The sequence below is a fragment of the Chinchilla lanigera genome, unplaced genomic scaffold (assembly GCF_000276665.1).
Source record: "Chinchilla lanigera isolate Chin_1 unplaced genomic scaffold, ChiLan1.0 scaffold00003, whole genome shotgun sequence".
Taxonomy (NCBI): domain Eukaryota; kingdom Metazoa; phylum Chordata; class Mammalia; order Rodentia; family Chinchillidae; genus Chinchilla; species Chinchilla lanigera.
In genome coordinates, this window is record NW_004955404.1 from 35015791 (window position 1) to 35036920 (window position 21130).

Sequence of the window (21130 nt, forward strand, 5' to 3'; positions counted from 1 at the left end):
CATTGTGCTTACCAGGCAGGCACTGTGCCGCTGAGCTAAATCCCCAACCCCGAAACAACAGAGACCCGAGATGCTGTGTTACATAATCCAGCTTCTCTCATAGTGGATAAATCATTATTCCATACTCCCCTTCCATTTTTATATATTTAAGGCTTTGTATGATGTCTATGATATTTTCAGCAAATATAAGAATAAGGAATATATTCAGAAATCAAATTAAAACTGACATCTCAATAGATCTTAAATTAATTTTTATATATTTTCTTAGAAGAAAAAGTCTACCACTTCTATATTCTACTTAATTAAAGATTTAAGTCTTCTTTTATAATGCTGTAGATTTTTTTTTCTGCAGACAAATGGTTGGTTGACTTTTTTAAAAATAAGAGTACCCTCATCTTCATATGATGGTACATTAGAAGTGAACTGACCAGTAGACACTGTAACTAACATAAACCTCAATTTGGATAATAATCCTTAAAGGTAGTTTTAATTCTTAAATGTAGTCATAATTCATAAAAAGTTTTGGTGGTTGAATGTGTCTCAGCTTGTTAAACATAAAAGTCTATTAAGACAATTTTTCTTCATCATTTGCATGTATTAGGATTTTGTATTCATCTGTATTTTTTAAAGATTTCAATCCCTTGATTTAGCATTTATAAGTACTTGTAAACTTTAACATTCCATACAAGTATGCCATTTTGGTATTATTTCTCAGTTTTAAAAGAATGTTTTCCTCTATTACCTTAAATCATTCAGTAAAATAAGCAGTATAAATCAAATGATCAATTTATCTTGTCGTGGGAGAATTCTTTCAGGGACTCAAATATTCTATTCATTGATTGTCTTTGGGTACCATTCATCAAGTAATCCCAAATCACCCTGAATGAATCAATATTTTTCTTACTTTTTAATACATTCAAAATGATATTGTAAGAATTTTATGGAAAAGATTCTTGTTGAAATAGAATTAAAATCAAAATCAAGATTTCTCTGGTTAGTATATTAGCTCTATCACCTCGCAAAGATGTGAGCATGGGCCAGTTACTTAATCATTTCCTTTTCTGTATGATGGGGGGAGTACAACACTACCTCACTACGTTTTTATAGTAATTATTAATATGTAGAAGATCCTTCAAATGCTTCATACACCAACATTGCGTTTAGCTTATCACTATTTCTGTTATCTCTGTGATCATCTGTTCTATAACTGCAGAAATCCCTGTCAATTTTATAATACGTATACGGAGAAACGGTTCTCTGTCTTATTCTTTTTCTTGGTCAGGCTTTTTTACCTAACAAAAATGTTGCATTTTACTTTCTTTTATTCAAGGAATTTGAGAATCTTAGTGCACAGTATGCAACAGAATGGTTTCCTTTACTTCTCTTTCTTTTTCTTTTCCTTCTTTCTTTCCTTCTCCTTTTCTATTTCTTTTACTTCTTTTTAGATACAAAGTGTTACTATGTAGTTCAAGCTTGACTTGAACTCACTGTGTAGTCCAGGGTGTACTCAAACTTACAGAGATACTCTCGTCTCAGCCTCCTGAGTGATGGGATTACAGGTGTGTGCCACCATGCACAGCAGAGCAGCTTTTGCAAAGCATTTTTCAGTTTCTTTTTTTCCATAAAGTTAACATAAAGTAATATTTGAGAAATTTGGCCACAATGAAATTATTTTACATGGCTGAATAAACAACTTTCCTCCCATGCCACCCTGCAGAGTTCTTTAAGAAGAGAATGTGACTCAAGTGCATTGATTTTCTTTGCTAACATAATGTGTGTATATGTATGTAGGACAGAGATACTGAGACCGACACTTTAGGCAATTCTTAAAGAATTAAATACAATAAAAAATTTAAAACAGAGTATATAATTTTCCATTCTCTTACATTTTAAAATAATTTCTAAAAATATTTTATGTATTACTTGTAATGAAGTTTAGAGTGTATAAAAATGTAAAACAATAGAGCCAGATTGGCCAAATTCTCAAAATTGATTGAAATCTTAGGGTAATGTGGTATCATATGCCTCATGTTTGTCTTTAGGCACAGTATAGTTCATTCTTAGAACAAATATAAAAAAGCACTCTAGATGTCTCCTTTGAATATAAATTTCAGAAAAATATTTTAATAATTTTTACCTGGATTGAAATGATTAAATAAGTCTTGTTTATACTTATTTGGGCATTAACATAAATTGTAAAAAGAGACTGCAATAAGAAAAAGAAAATATTTCAACCACACCAGCACCAAGTGTATATTAATGTATTGAAACATATCGTGCATATTTAAATCCATGAATTTCTAGTAATGCTATGAAAAGAACTCATTTTTCATTTTGGGGCAATAGTAAGGAATTGATTCTTTGGAAGGCCAGTACAAGGTTAAGTAAAGGATAAATAAATGAAGGCGAACAAGTAGCCCTCCTGCCTTTTCTATATGAACTATTTTAGGATGACCAAGGAGTTCAGTACAAAACCACTGTAGTCATAGAACTCTTCTGACAAATAAGTGAGCAAGGAATGGTAAAATCAGCACATCGTGAGTCTCAGCGAAATGATGAATGTCGGCTATGATCATGAACGGGGACTGGAATCATAAACATAGCCAAGCAGACAATATACCCTCCTGATTAAAGCATGTGTCACCATCAATGAGGCAATCTTGCTCTGAAGTCAGCTTGATTCTAGGCTCCAGATCTAACTCCACATGAAATTCTAAGGACAGAGGAACACAGAGATGAATTGATCCATCCCAGGAACTGCAGTTGAGAGGTTCCTAGTGTGCTTTGAACAATATGTACTGTGCCTTCCGTGATGACCAATTGGATGGAAATATTTGCATGCAGAGAGACCTGGTCATGTCAGAACTAACTTTTTCCTCCTTTCTTTTCTTCCTGCACCTTCTTCTTTTGGCTGTGGGAAAGGAAGCAGTCCTATCTTTTAACATTCTAGTGCTTATTATTACTGTACATGATTGAATTTAACTCCTGAGTCAAGATTATGTTTTGCTGCCAAAGGCAGTTTTACATTACCAAATAGTATCCTGAAAAGTCATAAGCCCACCTGAATTATCATACAAATGTGGAGGAAATGTCTTCCCTTTGCACTACTGAACACGTTAAAAAAGACAATGGGAGGGGGCTGGGAATTTAGCTCAGCGGCAAAGCGCCTGCCTGGCAAGCGCAAGGTAGTGAGTTCGGTTCCCGGTACCGGAGAAAAACCAAAACCAAAAAAACAAAAAAAACAAAAAAAAACAAAAAAAGACAATGGGAGAATAAACTGCTATTTAATATTATACTCCTGGAGTCTACTGATTTCACATTTACAAAAACAGTACTTCTTGAGTTTCATCATCAAGACAAACTTAAACAGCACTGAAATGTTCCTTGTAACCTTAGTTTGGGACTTTGGAGATTTATGATGATGGCTGCCGGCTCTGAATTAGTTATATGTACATAGGCGTCATTCATTATGTTTCTTAAAAATATCTTTTCACACTTTACTGAACCCCAAATCCCAGTTCTACTCCTAGCTTCTTTGCACATTTTTCCAAGAGCAAGGGAATTGAGTGTCACAGTAAATCAGTGTAAAGAATTCTACACTTCACTGACATTTTCCTGTCGATGATATATACGCCAAGAAGAAAATAATTTTTGTCACTTTTGTTTACTTATATGTAAACAGAACGTGGAATCCTGCCTGGCAGGTTGTAGGTGTTCAGTAAATATTTATTGAATAAATGAATTCAAATCTGAGCTGTCCTAAAGCATAGGAGTTTTGATTATATAAATGAAATACTGGTCAGCTTCAACTTTGCTAATTAAAAAATAATGTCCAGATAACTTATTTAACACAGTCTTCATACTTCTATAGCATATTCAGTGAGGGAATCTCTAAATAAAATACAGATAACAGTAAAGAGAATTAAAATTAACAAGCAAGATAAATGAAAGCTAAGTAAAAAATTATCCTTTAGCAATGAGCTATGGTCATACTTGAGGAAGATATACTAAATTGGTAAAATACAACACATACTTTTGTGATAGGAAGGAAGAAGCTGAGATAATGCAGTTCTGAAGTGTTGTCACATGTGTGTAATTCTAAATAGTTTATATTTATATTTTTTAAATTTTAGAGTATATTATTTCTGCATTCCATCTTTGGTTCTGAATTATCCTAGCAATCAATACTTCTTGTTCTCCCCAGTATGGATAAATGCGGCTTTCCCTTTATTGTTATTCTGTTACCATTAGTTTATTAGTATGACCTTTTTCAGTGTAAGAGTACTCCTCTTAAATTTTCATTTATTATTGTGGCGAGTTTTATAAAGATGGAACATTGCAAAAGATTGTGTTTTATTGATTGGTGAAGTTGATGCAGGACCGTAGAGCAGTGTGCTGAAGTACTAAATTAAATATTCTTTCTCTCTCTTCAACTTCAGGCCCATCTTAGAGGTTAAGGGGCATTACACAAATGAAATGATAAATCCCATTTACATAGTTCCCCTGTAGACATTGAACTATTTCTTTCTTATTATGTCTGTGTAAAACTCATTATCTATTTTGTTTCACTAATAATTATGAGATTCTCTCCTAAGCAATTCTTTACTGTCTCCATTATTCTCTATCTTATAGAATACTCTGGAAAGGCAAGCATATAAATATGATAAAAGAATTAAGCTGTTAAAATAAATTAATTTATTGTGCAAGAATGTATTCAAATCTTACTTGCTCAATGGATTTTATTTTAATGAAATTCTTCAAAGAACAATACATCATGTTTCAAAGATTGAAATTATACATTAAATGAAATGACTGAATATGTTGTCTCAATTTATAAAAAGTTTCAATTGAATAATTAAGCTTTTAAATCATGAAATTTGCATAAATTAAAATGTTTTCTTTATATAAAAGTGTTATGCATTGTTTTTGTACTCTTTGTTCTTAAATACGTAACTACAATTAAAGGTAAGCTAAAGCTAACACTACAGTTATACCATTATTTCCTACATGTCAAATTGTGCTTTTAAAATGTATTTTACATTAATATTTTAATCTAATTTTGCTTATTTTATTATGTGATCGGTAGGGTATTTTGAATGTGTAAAAGAATGAGTAAATAATTCATGTATTAAAGAAATCACCACAGGAAACTTTCACAATTAAGTATATTGACTAATGTAACCTTTTTTATTCTGATGTGGGAAATGTTAAGATAGACAAAGAATTCTTTTTAATAGCAGAGCCATTGTCGCTAGAGTCTTATGCATTAAACATTTAAGTTTTTATGAATTAAGTATCCCAGAAAGATAATGTTTTTATGCTTTCCGTTAGCACTAGAAGAAGTTCATTATGATGGGAAAATAGTTTAGCAAAATGATTACAGAGATTTCAAAATAGTTTAATCTGCAAATTTTACCATTGCCTGATATTTTTCTTTAATATCTTATACTTCATCAAATACATGACATTTCATAAATCTTTCTGAACAAGCTTGTTTTAAATTAGAAGGTTTGGGGTGTGAGTGTGTTGTCTCCCTCCCTATTTTTTCTCTTCTTCCCTTAGTCAATGATCACTTTTAGTCTTTTCAATCAAAATTTCACAGGAATTGCATTGAGAAATACATATATCTTACATTTATCTATCACTGAATTTTGCTACTTGCAGAAAATAGAGCTCTTAATTCTTAAAATTTTATCAATTAAAGTAAAGGGCTGGGGCTATGTATAATACTGACAACACATCTGTACTTTGGGAATCTTTTATTATCCTTAAGAACCCAATTCCAATAGTTAAGACCAGACCAAAAGCTCCTAAAGTTCAGAAAGTTGTCATTCTAACAATTCAATGTACCTTTCAAAGTATGCTTCAGTGTACCTTTACAAAGCACTATTTTTCTTTACAATATTGTTGAATAGTGCAAGTCTTTTGTCATGGTTTCTCATAGGGTTATTTTTTATTCTGTTGGAAAATCATTTTATGACATGGATTTTGGAAGAGGCCTTGGCCTTTCTTTCTGCTTATTTTCATTTTATTTCTCATGCTGCACAGAAATGAGTCTCTGGGTATCTGTTGAAGATTTTTAAAGATAATATACAGTCATGACAAAGTTAAAGAATATGATTTGAGTGCTTCTTGATTTTTATTACAGTTAGTCACCTGCAGAACCTTCAGAAAGTCTGGGTACCACTTGACACCTAGAACTGTTTTGTTTTCCTAGGGCCACTGAGACTAAGAACCACATTCTGGTTGGAGTAAAACAGTAACAATTTATTCCCTCACATTTCTTCAATCTAGAAGTCCCAGATCAAGAGGTCAGGAAGACCATGCTCTGAAATCCTATGTAGAATCCTTCCTTGCCTCTCCATATTTCTGGTGTCCCGGGCCATTCTTGAGCTTCCTTGGCTGGCTGCTCTATGATACCAATATTTGCCTCCATAGTTACATCACTTTTTAGCTAAGGTATTACAGGAAAGAGCCCACCCAAGATGAGGACTGCAACATGTCTATTCTGGGGACGGAATTCAGCAGTAGTGCTTGTGAACCAGAGTCTCTGAGTGGGAAGCCTTGAGTCTCTTCTCTGTTCTCCATGTTAAGTAAATCACTTTTTTTGGGGGAACATTAACCTTCTACAGATCAATTACTGTAGAACTGATCTATTCTACAATTACTGTAGAATAGATCAATTACTATAGAATTTCCTTTTTCAATTTTTAACATTTGTATTTTACCCTTTTAAACAATAATGTGCTTATTATATTATATGGAGCCTTACCCCTTACACTTGAAATATATATTAGTTATTATAAAGACAATTTATCAATGTCCATGTCTTTAATATCTGAAGGTATAAATATCTTGTTGCTCAGTGTAGAAAATATTAACAAATGCATATGTTAATTGCTAACTCTATAACAACTTGTTGGATGCATTTATATACTGTACTTGCATGTTACTTTTATGGCAAAGGTGCAGCGCTTAGTTTGAGCAAATTTAGTCTTGATGAGTGTTTACATACAATAGTACAGGAAATATGATATCAATTTTCCCTAAACACAACTAATGCATATGACATGTGTTTTCCCTAAGCGTATTTGTTTGGTTCAAATGGAGAATAGGGGTTATAGGTGCTTTGAAAATTATTCAAATCAATGAAGATTATTACAAATTCAAATAATAATCTGTGTGTATAATGCCTCAAATTGTGACTGTCTGAGAGTGTCTCATAATGAAATAGCTGTTAACCACTCCTCTGGTGCTTCTATTGTTATTGTGTATTACACAGGGTGTATTGATGTGTTTGTCACATTGGCAGTTGGTGTGTTGTGATCTTCAGATGCCTGCTGAAACAGGAAACCATGTTTTAAAATGTCTTTAAACAAATAGTATTTAAAATCAACTCTTGTGTCTTTGTTCCATTTATTCTTCATATTCTTCGGGTTCTTCATGGATGTTTTTGGTTGTCTTCTTTAAACTCACTTTTTCTCCAAAGAGTAGACTGACCTCCACCACGAGCACAGTGAAACTTACCTGCAGAACATAGTTTCATATGCATTCCCCTCTATTATGCTAACAAAAATTTTAGTCTTTCAAATGATCAGTGCATTGAAGAATATCAAATTAGCTGAAGTTTAGGTTTTGCTCGAAATAGAAGACGTCTTTTAGTACAGTTTAATGCTAGTGAAATGTTTCTCTCTCTTCACCTTTCTTACTGTATTTAAGAAAAATTAAGGCCTGTTAAGTAGTGACCTACTGAATTCACCTTTTGTTTTCCCTTCTCCGTTCCCGCCCTGTTGCAGGAGCGTGTTCCTGATAGCCCCTCGCCCGCCCCCTCCCTGGAGGAGGGTCGAAGGCCTGGCAGTCACCCGTCCTCGCATCGCAGCAGCAGCGTGTCCAGCTCCCCAGCACGGACCGAGAGCTCCTCGGACAGAATCCGTAGGTTTCATACTTCTACTTGTCACCGTTTTACGCTTTATTAGGTGTAGCTAGCTTTTCTAATCAAAATACCCTCGTTCCAAATGGATCTCTCCGCTATATCATGTTCTGATGCTCTATAGCAATAGCCATCTCTCAAAGTTATGTTTCCCAGTTTGGAATATGGGGAAGTATGATATGACATTAACAGGTTCTGATAGGAACTTTCTCTCTTTGATGCTACACATAAAGAATTGAGCTATGAAACAGAAAATGTAAGTAATCTTCTAGATTAGTTGCTGAAGTAAACAGCCTCTTCTTAAAAGTCTGCCTGAGGGTATCGTTCACTGCTAATTCAAATTTATTCCTTCAGTCCCATTTCTTCATTTTTGTAATTTACAAATTTTAAAAATTCATCATTGCAATAATGAAGATTTCCACAAGAAGGAATAAATCAAATTTGAGACTGTCAAAATAATAAATAGAAAGATATAGATATATTAATCATTCAGATGATCAATTAACTGAAAAATTTTAACTGGCTAGATTTAGAATTTGGTCAACTATGCTACATATTGTTATGTTACTCAAATCTTAAATGTGGAGTTATGTTTTATTTCATCACATTTTTACTTTTATTTTGGCCCCTATAGATAAAAAGTTGAGTTAATTTTTTTTTTTTTTTTTTTGGTTTTTCTCCGGTACCGGGAACCGAACTCACGACCTTGCGCTTGCCAGGCAGGCGCTTTGCCGCTGAGCTAAATCCCCAGCCCCAAAACTTGAGTTAATTTAAGAAGCTATTCAATAGATAATTATTTGTTGTGTCTGTATAGAACTCAACTCTGTTTTTCAGCAAAATGGATTCATTTAAAAAGATTAGTTTGGTAAATGAAACTAATATATATTATATTATATTACAGGATATTTATTACTTTACAAAATCAGATTTATAATATAAATGTTAGCTAATTACACAGAATTTATCAGGTTTAGTTTGTTGTTTAGAATATTTCCCTAACAGAAAACATTTTCAAAGTGTTTTATTAGGTTGTAAAAGAATGTTTGCAAAAGGTAAGATTCCTTAATTGGGATGCTATTATCAGTATAAAGTGTGAAGAATTGTGTATTTGAAAATTATAAATAAAAGATTATTATTATCAGCAATTTTATAGTTATATATAACTGTAAATAGAACATTTGATTTATATTTACCTAATTTCTTAATTTAATGAAACCAAGGTAATTTATTACTGATAAAAGTGTATCATTCGGTAACTATCCCCAAGCCATCAATAACTTTTCTGATTGGCAAATTCAGCTCCCATTACTTCAGAAGTTTTCCAATAATTGCTATCTTCATGTATTTATGATGTATTAGAGGGAAACCAGGGACAGATTGGGGAAGATTTGCAATAGTTTTGTTATATATTTATGTTATTTTATTAATGTTCATATTTTTTGTATTCTTGATATAAACAATTTTTTGGGGTCCTTGGACTACCCTACTTGTTTAAATGAAAATATAAGCAAATACATACACATATATAAATACACACGCATATTCAAATCTACACACGTTTTTTTTCAATGTATAATAAACAGTAATTTCATATTAACAGAAACTTTCCAACTTTAACAATGCAATTCTTACATATTTGCTCCCCAGATTAACTCACTCATTCACTCAGTCAATGAACCAGTCAGTCAACCAATTAGTATCTGATGGAGATATCTCCATTAAGGAAAATTGCTAATAGTGCCCCTATATTGGGCATAAAGCTTTTTTGCTACAAATATTTCCTTGCTTATATTCTAAAAGCAAGATATTTATTTTGCATAACCACAAAATGATCAAAATTGAAAAATAAATATTTTAATATGGTTATCTAAACTTGAGACTTAATCCAAATTTAACCAGTTTTCGCATTAATATTTTGAGTAACAAGATGATTTTCTTCCTAGTTTTAAAAGCTAATTTATCATATACGATGCAATTTGCCATATTCCCTTAATTTCCTTTAAAGAAATCAGGATAATTTCTAAGTCTTTTGTTTTCAGCACTTACTAGTTTTGATGCGTATAGGCATTTATTCTGTAGAGTGTTCCTGAGACAAAATTTTTTTGTAGACCTCATGATTGGCTTTAGCTTATGCAGTTCTGGCAGGGATCACATGGCCATGATAGGGTATCTTCCCAATGAATCATTTCAGGAAGCATGATCTTTATATTACTGATAACAAATTTATCATCTTGTTAAGGTGGTGACTACTAGGTTTCTGTACTAAAGTGTCATTTGTTTAATACTTGAAGATACTAAATGCTGTGTGAGGATGTATTTTTAGATGATGCATGTATTCTATTATTCCATTCATCAAACTTTCACCTACTAGTTTAAGAATCATTGATCCTTACAGCAGTTATTACCAATTCTGATTGCCAAATGGAAATGCTTAATATTTTTAAAAATATTTACTTTCCAAAGAAAGTAAGGTTTATGTAATTATTCTTCCTTCTAAAATTTTGCACAAACCAAGACTTTCATGGGCAGTTCATTAAGTGAATTTATTAATGAGGTTGTAAAATGTGTGAATGTTTAACCAGCTCAGTAGTAATGGTGTTTTACTATGTCAAAAGTAACATTACTGTTAACAGTTCAGGAAAACAATTATTGTTTTTATTTATTCAACCTTTCAGTAGAAATCCATTAATCATTTTTATTTTCAAGTTTGAATTCAAAAGCATTTTTAGAGAAATATTTTGACATCTATTATACTTTCTGTTCTATTGACTAGAATAGAACAAGAATATTGAGACCATTTGCAATTCCTTAAGTAGTGGAAAAAACTATTTGCCCTTTCAGGTCACTAGAATATATTTATTAAATTTTAACCTCATAAAAACAGCACTTTAGTGGTAAGATTGTAGGTATTATAGAATTGAGGACTTGTTTACTGAGGAGAGAATCTAACGTTCTAGATTAATAGAGTGAGTATTTCACTGGCAATGGTTGTAGTAATATGGCTATTCATAATTATTCGAAACATTAACATATTTTGTTCTGTGTGACACAAAAAGTAAAGTGGTGGTGTTTTCAGTATTTTCTGTTTCTCCTTAAGGTTTTCACAGTTATCAATTATTGTAGGATAATTATAATTTTAAGGATAAATTACCCTTTAAGAGTAGATCACAATTTTAAATTTAGACATTTATATTTTATTTATTTTTGAGTCTAAAAGTTTGATTGATCTGTTTGAACCTTTTGTGTTATGGGGTTTTTGTCTTTGTTCTTTTGTTTTGGGATTAACAGCTGTGCATCAGAACGGGCTGTCCATGAACCAGATGCTGATGGGTTTATCACCAAATGTTCTCCCTGGACCAAAGGAGGGAGATCTGGCCGGTCATGACATGGCACACGAGTCAAAGAGGATTCATATTGAAAAAGGTAATTTATGATTCCATGGCCTTTTTTCTCCTGCTCAATATGCAAACTAGATCATAATTATAGAATAAAATATAGTTCTGCATCGTGAAAAATAATATCATACGAAAATGTTTATTTTGTGCTATGTATGAATAAATAAGTCTGCTCAACAAAAGAAGCTTAAATGAAGATCTTCTGCTTTTCGGCTTTTCTCTTGTAAAACGGTAGGTGGGAACTGGATGCTCAGTACGTTTCAAAATAAGAAATGTTTGTCTTAAATGTTATCTCTGAGTTTCAGGAGGTCTGCTATTTGTCTTTCTCAGTGATTCCAGGGCCACTGTCCTTTTACTTCACATGATAGGATAACAACAATATACAAAAGATTACTATAGGTCTTTGTCATTAAAGCCATAAGCAAATATAAATCAGTCTTATCAGTGAGTGGACCAGTAGCTGTTTCAAAAGTATATGCAACAAATAGCAAAGGGGTCAAATCTATATTTTCTGCATATGCACTATGTTTTAGTATCAATTCTTTTCCAAAACCTAAAGTCTTTATGTATATTTTCACCAATTATTTTCTGAAGTAATTTTAGGAAAAAAAATTATTTATTTGAAGCCATGGTTCTACAAATAACTCAACTATTCAACTGTCAAAAAATATTTAGAGACTAGGTATTTAAATAATCACAGGAAGAAATGTTTGAAGAGAGACTGAGGAGGAATAATCATCCCCCATAAAAAACTACACACAAAAAAGTAAAAATGCTTGCATAAAGCATTTTTACATTCAGTATGATACAAGCTTTGCCAAATCCTTTAGGGAGAAAATACAGTACAAATTAAATTATCTGCACTATAGAATTCCAGTGATGAAATGACAATCCTTCCTAGGTATTAACATGTTAAAATGTAGACATAATTGAGAATTAACAGCATTAAGGAACTTTCCTAATTACTTAAGTTTTGGTATCATGTTATTACCCCGCTAAGTAGACTATATTCAGTGCATCACTAGGCAAGATGGTCTCTAAATTTCTCATTGTCATGTTTTCATGAACTCTGCTTTCAACATCAAAACAAATTTATATATTTATACCTTTTAAAAACCCTTATACAGCACTGTTATGAAAATGAGTGAGGTGACAAACTAACACTTTGTAGGAGTTAAAGTTTTAAGTAATAGTTAAACAAGAACTTAACTGTATATGTTAGGCAGTGGTTTCAGTAAGGGGTCAGCGAAACACTAAACACCTACAGAAAATCATGCCTGACTTTTTTCTCAGTGTTCTTGTGGGTGATGTTTTTCTAGTTAAACATCATTTGCATAGGAGGGGAGTTAACTGGTGATATACAATGGATGTCAGAATATTAGAGTTTAGTTTTCAAAACTTTGGTGGAGAAGGGCTGTGCGCAAAGTGTAAAAGTCAAGAGATAGTAGTGAAAAGAATACCGCAGAGGCAACCGATTCCATTCCTGGAATAAGGAATCCCATTAGAATTTTTGGTGCAGAGCTTTGGGCAACCTTATATTACATCTTCATGAGTTTAATTTATCTAACTTGTCATGTATTTGTTCATATCGTTATAAACTTGCATTTAAAAAAAATAAAGTACCAGGTTGATCTAGGTGCCACATGTTTGTTTTTCTTATATCCCTGACCACAAAATTTCCTTACAGTCTGTGCCTGGTTCAGTGAAGTTGCTTCTTCCTTTGTGCCCATCCCTCAGTAGACTCTGAACTTGAGGTAATCCAAATATTGTATTTACTATAAACAGTAATGTAGGGGTGCATTTCAGTCTGAGTGGAATTACTACAAGGTTCTAACAGAGGAGATTTAAAACATACGTTTACATTATTTACAGATAAACGGCAAGGCAACTAGTAGAAGTACTTGACTTTGAGGAGATATATTTATATGAAATATAGCACAACATTCTGACCATGAACAAATATTATATATATTACAAATATTATATAATACAAATTTATATGTATAAAACATATATATAACAAATTTATGTATATATAAATAAATAAAATATATATATATATCTAAAATGGTACCCCTTATTATGTCAAGATTTTGTAAATGGTTTTGTTATCAGAACAAAGGCCTTAACCAGAGTTCAATCATTTCCCAAAATTTTAACATATATTTTATAAAGCAAAATAAATTGTTAATCTTCTCCTTAGAAATGTAAAACTGTCATTGATTTCAAATGTAAATATATAATCATGAAAATTTTAATAGATTTCAATAATATTATAGTGTTTTTTGTGTGATACTTTTTCTCGCATGAAATCTTTCTTTTATTTACTTTTCAGCATACTGAATTAATAGTAAATATTCATGGGCTTTCGAGATTGATAGAGTAGACTAAATTAAAAATTGTTTTTATTCATGACTGCATTTATCATGTCCCTCGTAATCATCCTGTAACTTTCTTACTACTCACATCTGTATGAAACAAGTAACTTTACTTAGCAACATTTGTAGAGAAATTAATTATATGTTCATGGCATTTAAGGCTTCATCTTCTTATATATAATTTGTTCTCTATCAACTATATCATTCAAAAGGCAATAATTCTTAAGAAAACATTGATACTAAAAATAGATATAAAATTCTTTTATATGTTGAGAAACATTGTGGTCCAGAATCTTAACCATTGGCAACTTTTAAACATTTAATGTTTTTCTTACTATTAAATAGCTACCAACTCTGTTTATTAGACAAAAACAATTATAACACAATCAGCTTAAGGACCAATGGTTTTACAAGCCTTAGAGCTTGTAAATACTAACTGCTGAGTAAATTCTCTCATTTTAAATTAAAGAATCCTACAGTAGAGTTTTGAGCCTAAGGAGATTTTAACTAAAGTACATTTAAAATTTAACATGAAAGGTATGTTAGTTTATTAACAAGTAATAGACACATAGTACTGCTGCAGTTGTCCCAAGGCTAAGCAGAAATACTTTAAAATTATAAACTTTGATTAAATCAGGAGATTTTCACAGATATGCACTGAGAATGACTCTGATACTGCACATACCATGTCTTTTAAAAATGGTCTTTGTGTCTTCTAACTTTTCTAAACATCCTGGGTTCTCTAGAACTTTCTAGAATTAAAAATATTGCTAGTGTTTTCCTTTGATCTAAATAAAATGGAATAGGTAGTAATAATGGTCATTTGAGTTATATTAATGGGCTGTTTCTTGAAGATGTACTTCTCTGTTTATTCCACACATAGTTGTCTACTGTTTTCAATTTCTGGTTTTATTCTCTCCTGCATAATATGCTTTTAGTTTTCCTTAAATTGCTACTTTCCATACATTTTGGTGCGTATTTCTTACCTTACATGTGATTTGACATGGACACATTTTAAGTATAGAATATATCTAATTTTAAATTACCAAAATTAAGTGTATCATAGAGGTAAGTTCATATTATATTTTCCTAATTATAGAAAATAAGCATTTATCACTGGGACTAACAAATGAATATATTAGTATATTTAATTACTAATATTATTAGTATATTCATGTCTTTCAATCTAAGACTAAATATTTCAAATGGGCTTGGTGATGCATGCCTGTAATCTCAGGCATCTGGAAGACTGAGGCAGGAGAATTCCAAATTCTAGTTCAACTGTGGCAAGTTAACATGACAGTGTGTCCAAATAAAAAGTATAAAGGAGATTGGGCATGTAGTTCAGTGTGAAGTTTATGGGTTTACTCTTCAGTGGAACAAAACAAAAAGTGATATAATTAATTAGTAAAAATTTATTGAAAACCAGTTATATGAAAGAAAGCAAATGAAGTACAAAAAACTTTCTCCTCTTTCTTTGCTATAAGTGGACAGACTTTAATATGTTGCTTAAGTTACCCCATACTTAAGGACTTAAGGCTCCTTCCTTTCTTTGTTTTCATAAGAAATAAGATCAGTCCTAAAGGACACAAGTTTAGAAGCCGGGCGAATTTGAGATGAGGCAGGAAATTCAAGGGATTTCTTCAGGCCATAAAACATTTCTGCTTGTTGGACATTGCTCAAGATTTGTGGTGCTCGACAGCCTTCTATAAATTATTTTCATGTTGCTACACTCAAGTGGGGGACAGAGCACTAGAGCTATTAATGTAGATAGCAAATTGGTTGTTTTGGATTTTCCTTTTTTAATAATTTATTCTTCGAATCCACCCTTGTAAGCCATTTTGTAAAAAAGATAATGTCATCACTTTTCTTGAGTTTGTGGAAAAATCCTTTGAAATATTTCCTTTGCTCTCTGTTTTACTGAAAAATTCTAGCTGAGTGTGTTGGTGCATGCCTGTAATGCCAGCACTCTGGGAGGCTGAGGCAGAAGGATAGTAAGTTTGAATTTAGCCCGAGAAACCTAATGACTTAGTGACACCCTGTCCCAGAATTGATAAGGGGAGGGAGAGTGAGGAGTGGGAGAGGGAGAGAATAAAAGCCGTGGATTTGATCCCTGGCACTGCAGCACCAATAGCAATATAATAATTTTAACTTTATTCAAAGTAGAACTGAGTCTTTACTAATGACTTTTTAAAAATCCTAGACATTAATTAATAGTAAACTTTACACACAAATATCTCTGGACTCACTAGTATTTTATGTGACTAGGAAGATGTGAACAGACTGAAAGCCATTTTTCATTAGTTTTAAGTGCTTGGATAACATTAACATTGCTTCTAGGGTCATGATTATGTTCAGTTTTAAAATTCTCTAACGTCCAACTTCTTTTTCACTTACACTTTTTCAATATAGTTTTTCTTTGCATATCTCAAAATGTCTTACGAAATATTTTCCCTACATATCACCTAGCCGTGCAACTTTAAAACCTCATCAGTTTTGAGTGTTATGAAATAAAGGTGTTGAGCTTAATGCCAACACTTCAAATTCTGTAATGCCTGACACTGGACAGTGACACATTTCCCGGCTGTCAGAGCTCTCTTAAAAGTAAATGGTAAACTTCATATGCAATGCCATAGCTTGAGGGAGGTGTTCTTAAGATATTGTTTTATTGTTATAACATGCATTATAATTTCTAAAAGAAGAGTTTGTAGTGATATTTTAGTGATGATTTAAGAAACTCTTTACTGTACAATTCCTGTAACAATACCTTAATTACAGACAGTTTTCTAATGTATAGCCTTTAACGTTTGCTTTTTTTATCTAGTGCATTTTGATAACTGTCCTGCCACCCTGAATCTTTACGTTTCTCAAACGTTCTCCGTCCTTTACAAGACGACTTCCGTTTCGTTCCTTACTAGGATGTACAGCATGTGCCTCCTTACCCATAAGCATCTAGCCAAAGTTATCCTTTGGGAAAGAAAGCTATGACTTCTCTCTTCATTTATTCATTTTGAGTTTTTGAGACAAAAATCTTTATGTGGGTCAGGCTGACCTTAAAGTGTATATGTACCCCGGGCTGGCCTCAAACTTGCAGCCATTGCCCTGCCTCAGACACCCAAATGCTAAGATTACAGATACGAACCACCACACCTGGGTTCTCACTCTCTTTACATACCAACCACGGGGTCCATCATTACTGGGAGTAATAACTATCTTTTCATCTTTAAATGAGATCATATAAGTCTGGAGTGCTTGACCCCTATAAATATTCAATGGAAGCCATTAATACTGTCAAATTAGCTACGGATATGTTACATAGTGTAAACCACTGATTTAGCATATTATCTATTTATAATTCATAGTATTGCAGATGTCATGATTTATGTTAGATCTCAAGTGGGAAATTAGAAACCATCATATTAAAGGGTATGTTTATCACAAGATGGTAAAGTGCCAGTTTGGGTGAAAAATTACTAAAGTAACTACATTAATTGGTTATTTTGTGTATCAGTAGTTGTGAAGGTAATTGCTTCATTAAATTTTTAGATTATTAAAAATAGTCTTAATTTACTTCATGTGATTTTATCAAACCTGAATTTGTATAAGACATGGTTTGAGGATTAACAAATACATTTGTCTGTATTCCAGGTAGTAGACATTAATAGGCTGCAACAGATTAGGTCAAGAGTCAAATGACAGTATCTCTGATGTGTATAATTTCTCTGCGTCAGTCACAGGTGATATTTGTGAAGTGAGCTACATTCCAATTTTACATGCTTCATCAGTTTATTTTCATATAATTAATCTGAATATGATATTTTAAAAGTCATTAGTTGGTATAGGTTACCTCGAGTTAATTTTCCAATCACTCTTTCTTTTTTTTTTAATTATTTTTTTGAATTTTAAAAATAAAAGGAGGAAAATATTAACAGACAAGCAACATTTTACAAAATAACAAAGGAACAGTGCAGACAGTACGGAGTTACAAACAAAGTGGTAGGGAATTAATAATGCTTGTTGTATTATATATTGATATCTTCAAAGTGGTTTCTCATGGAAACAGATATAGACATGCAGTGCTGATCAACCAAGGACTCACTGACAGTTTTTTTCAGCAAAGAAATACAAGACAGTAGAACAGCCATGTTGACTATCCTGCATATACATACATACAAAATTTCTCCTTCTTTCCCTTCTCTTTTCCCACATCCTAGTTGCCCTTTACCTTTGAGTGCTTTCCTATCAATTCACAATGCCTATCATATCTCCTAGTTTAAATTAATTCTTTCAGGTTTTACACTAGTGAAACAATGAGGTGCTTGCACATGTATGTTTGATTTATTTCACTTATTAGTATGGTCTCTAGTTGTGACCATTTACCTATAAAAGCCTCGAGTTTATCTTTCTTTACAGCTGAGTAATATTTCATTATATAAAAGTATCACAATTTTCTTATCCAATCTCCAATCACTCTTTCTAAGTTGTAGAACCTTTTCTGGATCTAAAATTGAATGATGTTAATATTTACCGATCCTTTTTATGGTTTTACTTGTGGTCAGATAAAATGGCTTTTCCTCTTAGGAAAAACATTTAAAGACTATGGAATTTTTGACTTGATCAGATTTACTTTCTTCATCTCCTCTGCTAGGCATGAAAGTATCTCTCTCAGTGTTCAAACAATACTTTTACATGGTAATATCTATAGGTAATACTTTTACAGCATTACAAATGAAGAAGGTAATTACTAGTAAATTAACATAGTAGTTCCACATATAAATTTGCTTCATTTTATGATTTATTTATGAATCATTGTAAATGCCCTTACTTTAGTACTGTCATATAGGATGTTTGTTAGACAACTTATTTTTTGGCTTAATGAATTAATTTTTTCATTTTTTAAACTCTGGTTTATCAACATATTGTCTAATCATGTGCTTATCTCTATTTTGGTAGTTTTTGGTTGAAATTTTACATAGTCTGGTGTGGAAGTGATACAAAGGGGATATGAAAATTATTCAAAACATCTATCTGAGAATATGCTCCAAATCAGAACTTCATTTTGGAAATATTAGCTTGCCTTCCAACATTTTTTTACCAGAGCTTCCAGTTTTTATTTTGTACATTTTAATGTTGTAAGTGAATATATGTTTTGTTTTTCCTCAAAGAATGTGAAAATTCTGTCTGCTATTCCCTGATTAGATTTTTAGAAATTTGTGAAAATGACCCTTAACAATTCAGTGACTCAGAGCTTTGGTACGCCTGGTAACCCAAAGGAATAGCAAACTGGAAATGCTGTTACTTCAGATATTTGCTCAGTATGTGTGATATTGTTTTTACAGAATAAAATGATAAAGTAGTTTGAATTGTATACATTTTAACTGGATATGTTTTAATTTTTCCAGTTTGAGATATAAATTACAAACTGACATGTATTTATTAAAATTAATATTGACTTTCTTAAAAACAGATGAAGTTGTTTACCTTAAAAAATCCACAGTAATTTCTATAAAAATATTGGGAAATCATTTCTAAATATCTCCATTTTTAGAAAGGTAAAGGACCGCTATTTTAAAGTATCTTTTCAAATCTGCCTGATTTTTGTAGCCGGTTTTCACTGAAACCTTTATTTATACTCCTGTGTGTGCATCAGCTCACACAACTTGACTTTCCCTTGTTAGATGATGGAGTGATTTTGCTTTGAATGCTATATTATGGGTTAAGAAGCAGAGTAATAGCTCTGTTGTCTCTTGTGCTTGGAGCAGTTTGAATTTCTCCATCAAATTGATGGGATGATTTAACACATTCATTCACCCTCGTTTGCTGGATGTATAAAATGATAGCAAAGCTCAGATAATTTCTAAAGATACTGGAACTAATTTGAAGGAGTTTTATGTGACACCTTAGATCAAAAATTGATATGGAACCTACTGACAATTATATTTATAGACATTATAACCTGATGTTATTTTCAGAATATTTTAAAACAGATAATTGCCTACCTATTTTCAAGAATTGAGTACAATGTTTTCATTTGACTTTTCTGTTCCTGATTCCACTTAAACTTATCCTTTGACAAACTGTTTTCAGAGATTTCTGTAATAACTTTTGTATGTCATAATTACTTCTGTTCCAGCCAAAGCCGTATTTCATGTTTTGTTTAAAATTTTACATTACCGTCATTGCTAGTATCTTATGCTACAGTTTCAGAATATTAAACAAGTACAATTGTTTTAACTACTGTGAAATTGACAGATGAAGCCGAAAACCAAAAGCACCTTTCATGGGATTTTAAACACTATTTTCCTCCATATGCCATCCCAATTATTATTTAGATATTACATTCCTAATTTACTGTTAAGGTTGATTAGAATTCAAGCCTCTCAAAAGCATGCACCAAAGGTCTTGGGCTGTGGAAAACATTTTTATAAAATAATCCATTAATGCAGAGGAGTGCAACTAAATTAGTTAGCAATTTGCTGAGCATGAATTAATGAACAGAGCTTCTTCCAGCTCCCAGAGTTGTAATTTTCATAATAACCTCAGACCTTTATTTGGCAGGTTGTTTAGTTTTTTCGTTTGAAGGTTTTCATTAGTCTAATGAGGACTGTGCAAGGGCGAGCAGTCAGCACAATTTACATGGGGAAGCTATCATAATAAATGAAGCAATTTGAATAACACGCAAGGGTTTATGCAACAAGATAAGAAGAGATTGTAGAGTGAGATTTAGAGGTAACCAATACATTAGACCAACTAATAACTGAAGTAATCCCAATAAAAGGCTTAAGTGAAAGGAATGAAATTAATGATATATACAAAGTTGTAATGATATGATACATGATTCATTAGATTAATAAAATAAGTATTCAATTGTTTTTAGTGCTTTTTGCCTAAGCTTTGTTTGTACCAGGCATTTTAATTAGGATTGTTCACTAGATCACTTTGCTTAGTTAACTTTTAGACCATAGCTGAGGTTTTTAATGATATTTCTCCTTCTTATTTAATCTTTATAGCCTTGATAGTTCATTGAATTGATTATATGCAATATATTGTGTATGGAGATGCTTTTTAAAAGTAATTGCATGTAGCTCTACCTAAGTGGTGATTAAACTTTAGGAATGAGTGCTCAATATGTTTCTAAATTCTTAAAAGCAACTGCTTTTTGCTTCTGTATTAACTAGGTACTGAAAGGCTGTAGTGTCCCATCATTTTATTTAAAATTTTTACTAAGATTTTGCTATGGCTAGGTTTTCAGATTTATAGAAAAATCTATTAAAAACTGCTAAAAATATTCATTTATATCCAGGGCAGATCTTTAAGATGCAGTTTAGAAAATCCACTGTAAAGGCAACCATATTCTCATTTATATGTCTCTCTTGTAAAAGTGTAATTTTATTTGCAGTTGCTCGAGAATTATACTTTTGTGCAGG

At 32.0% G+C, this 21130-nt stretch overlaps 1 protein-coding gene across 1 annotated transcript in view; it reads left to right on the forward strand.

Annotated features, from left to right (window-relative positions):
• The window catches only part of Dach1 (dachshund family transcription factor 1), a 378258-nt gene that overhangs the window by 276011 nt on the left and 81117 nt on the right, over positions 1–21130 (forward strand). Inside the window, exons 7-8 of the mRNA XM_013516960.1 lie at positions 7797–7932; positions 11219–11353. Of these exons, the coding sequence (XP_013372414.1) occupies positions 7797–7932; positions 11219–11353 (271 nt within the window). The remainder of the gene's footprint in view (positions 1–7796; positions 7933–11218; positions 11354–21130) is intronic.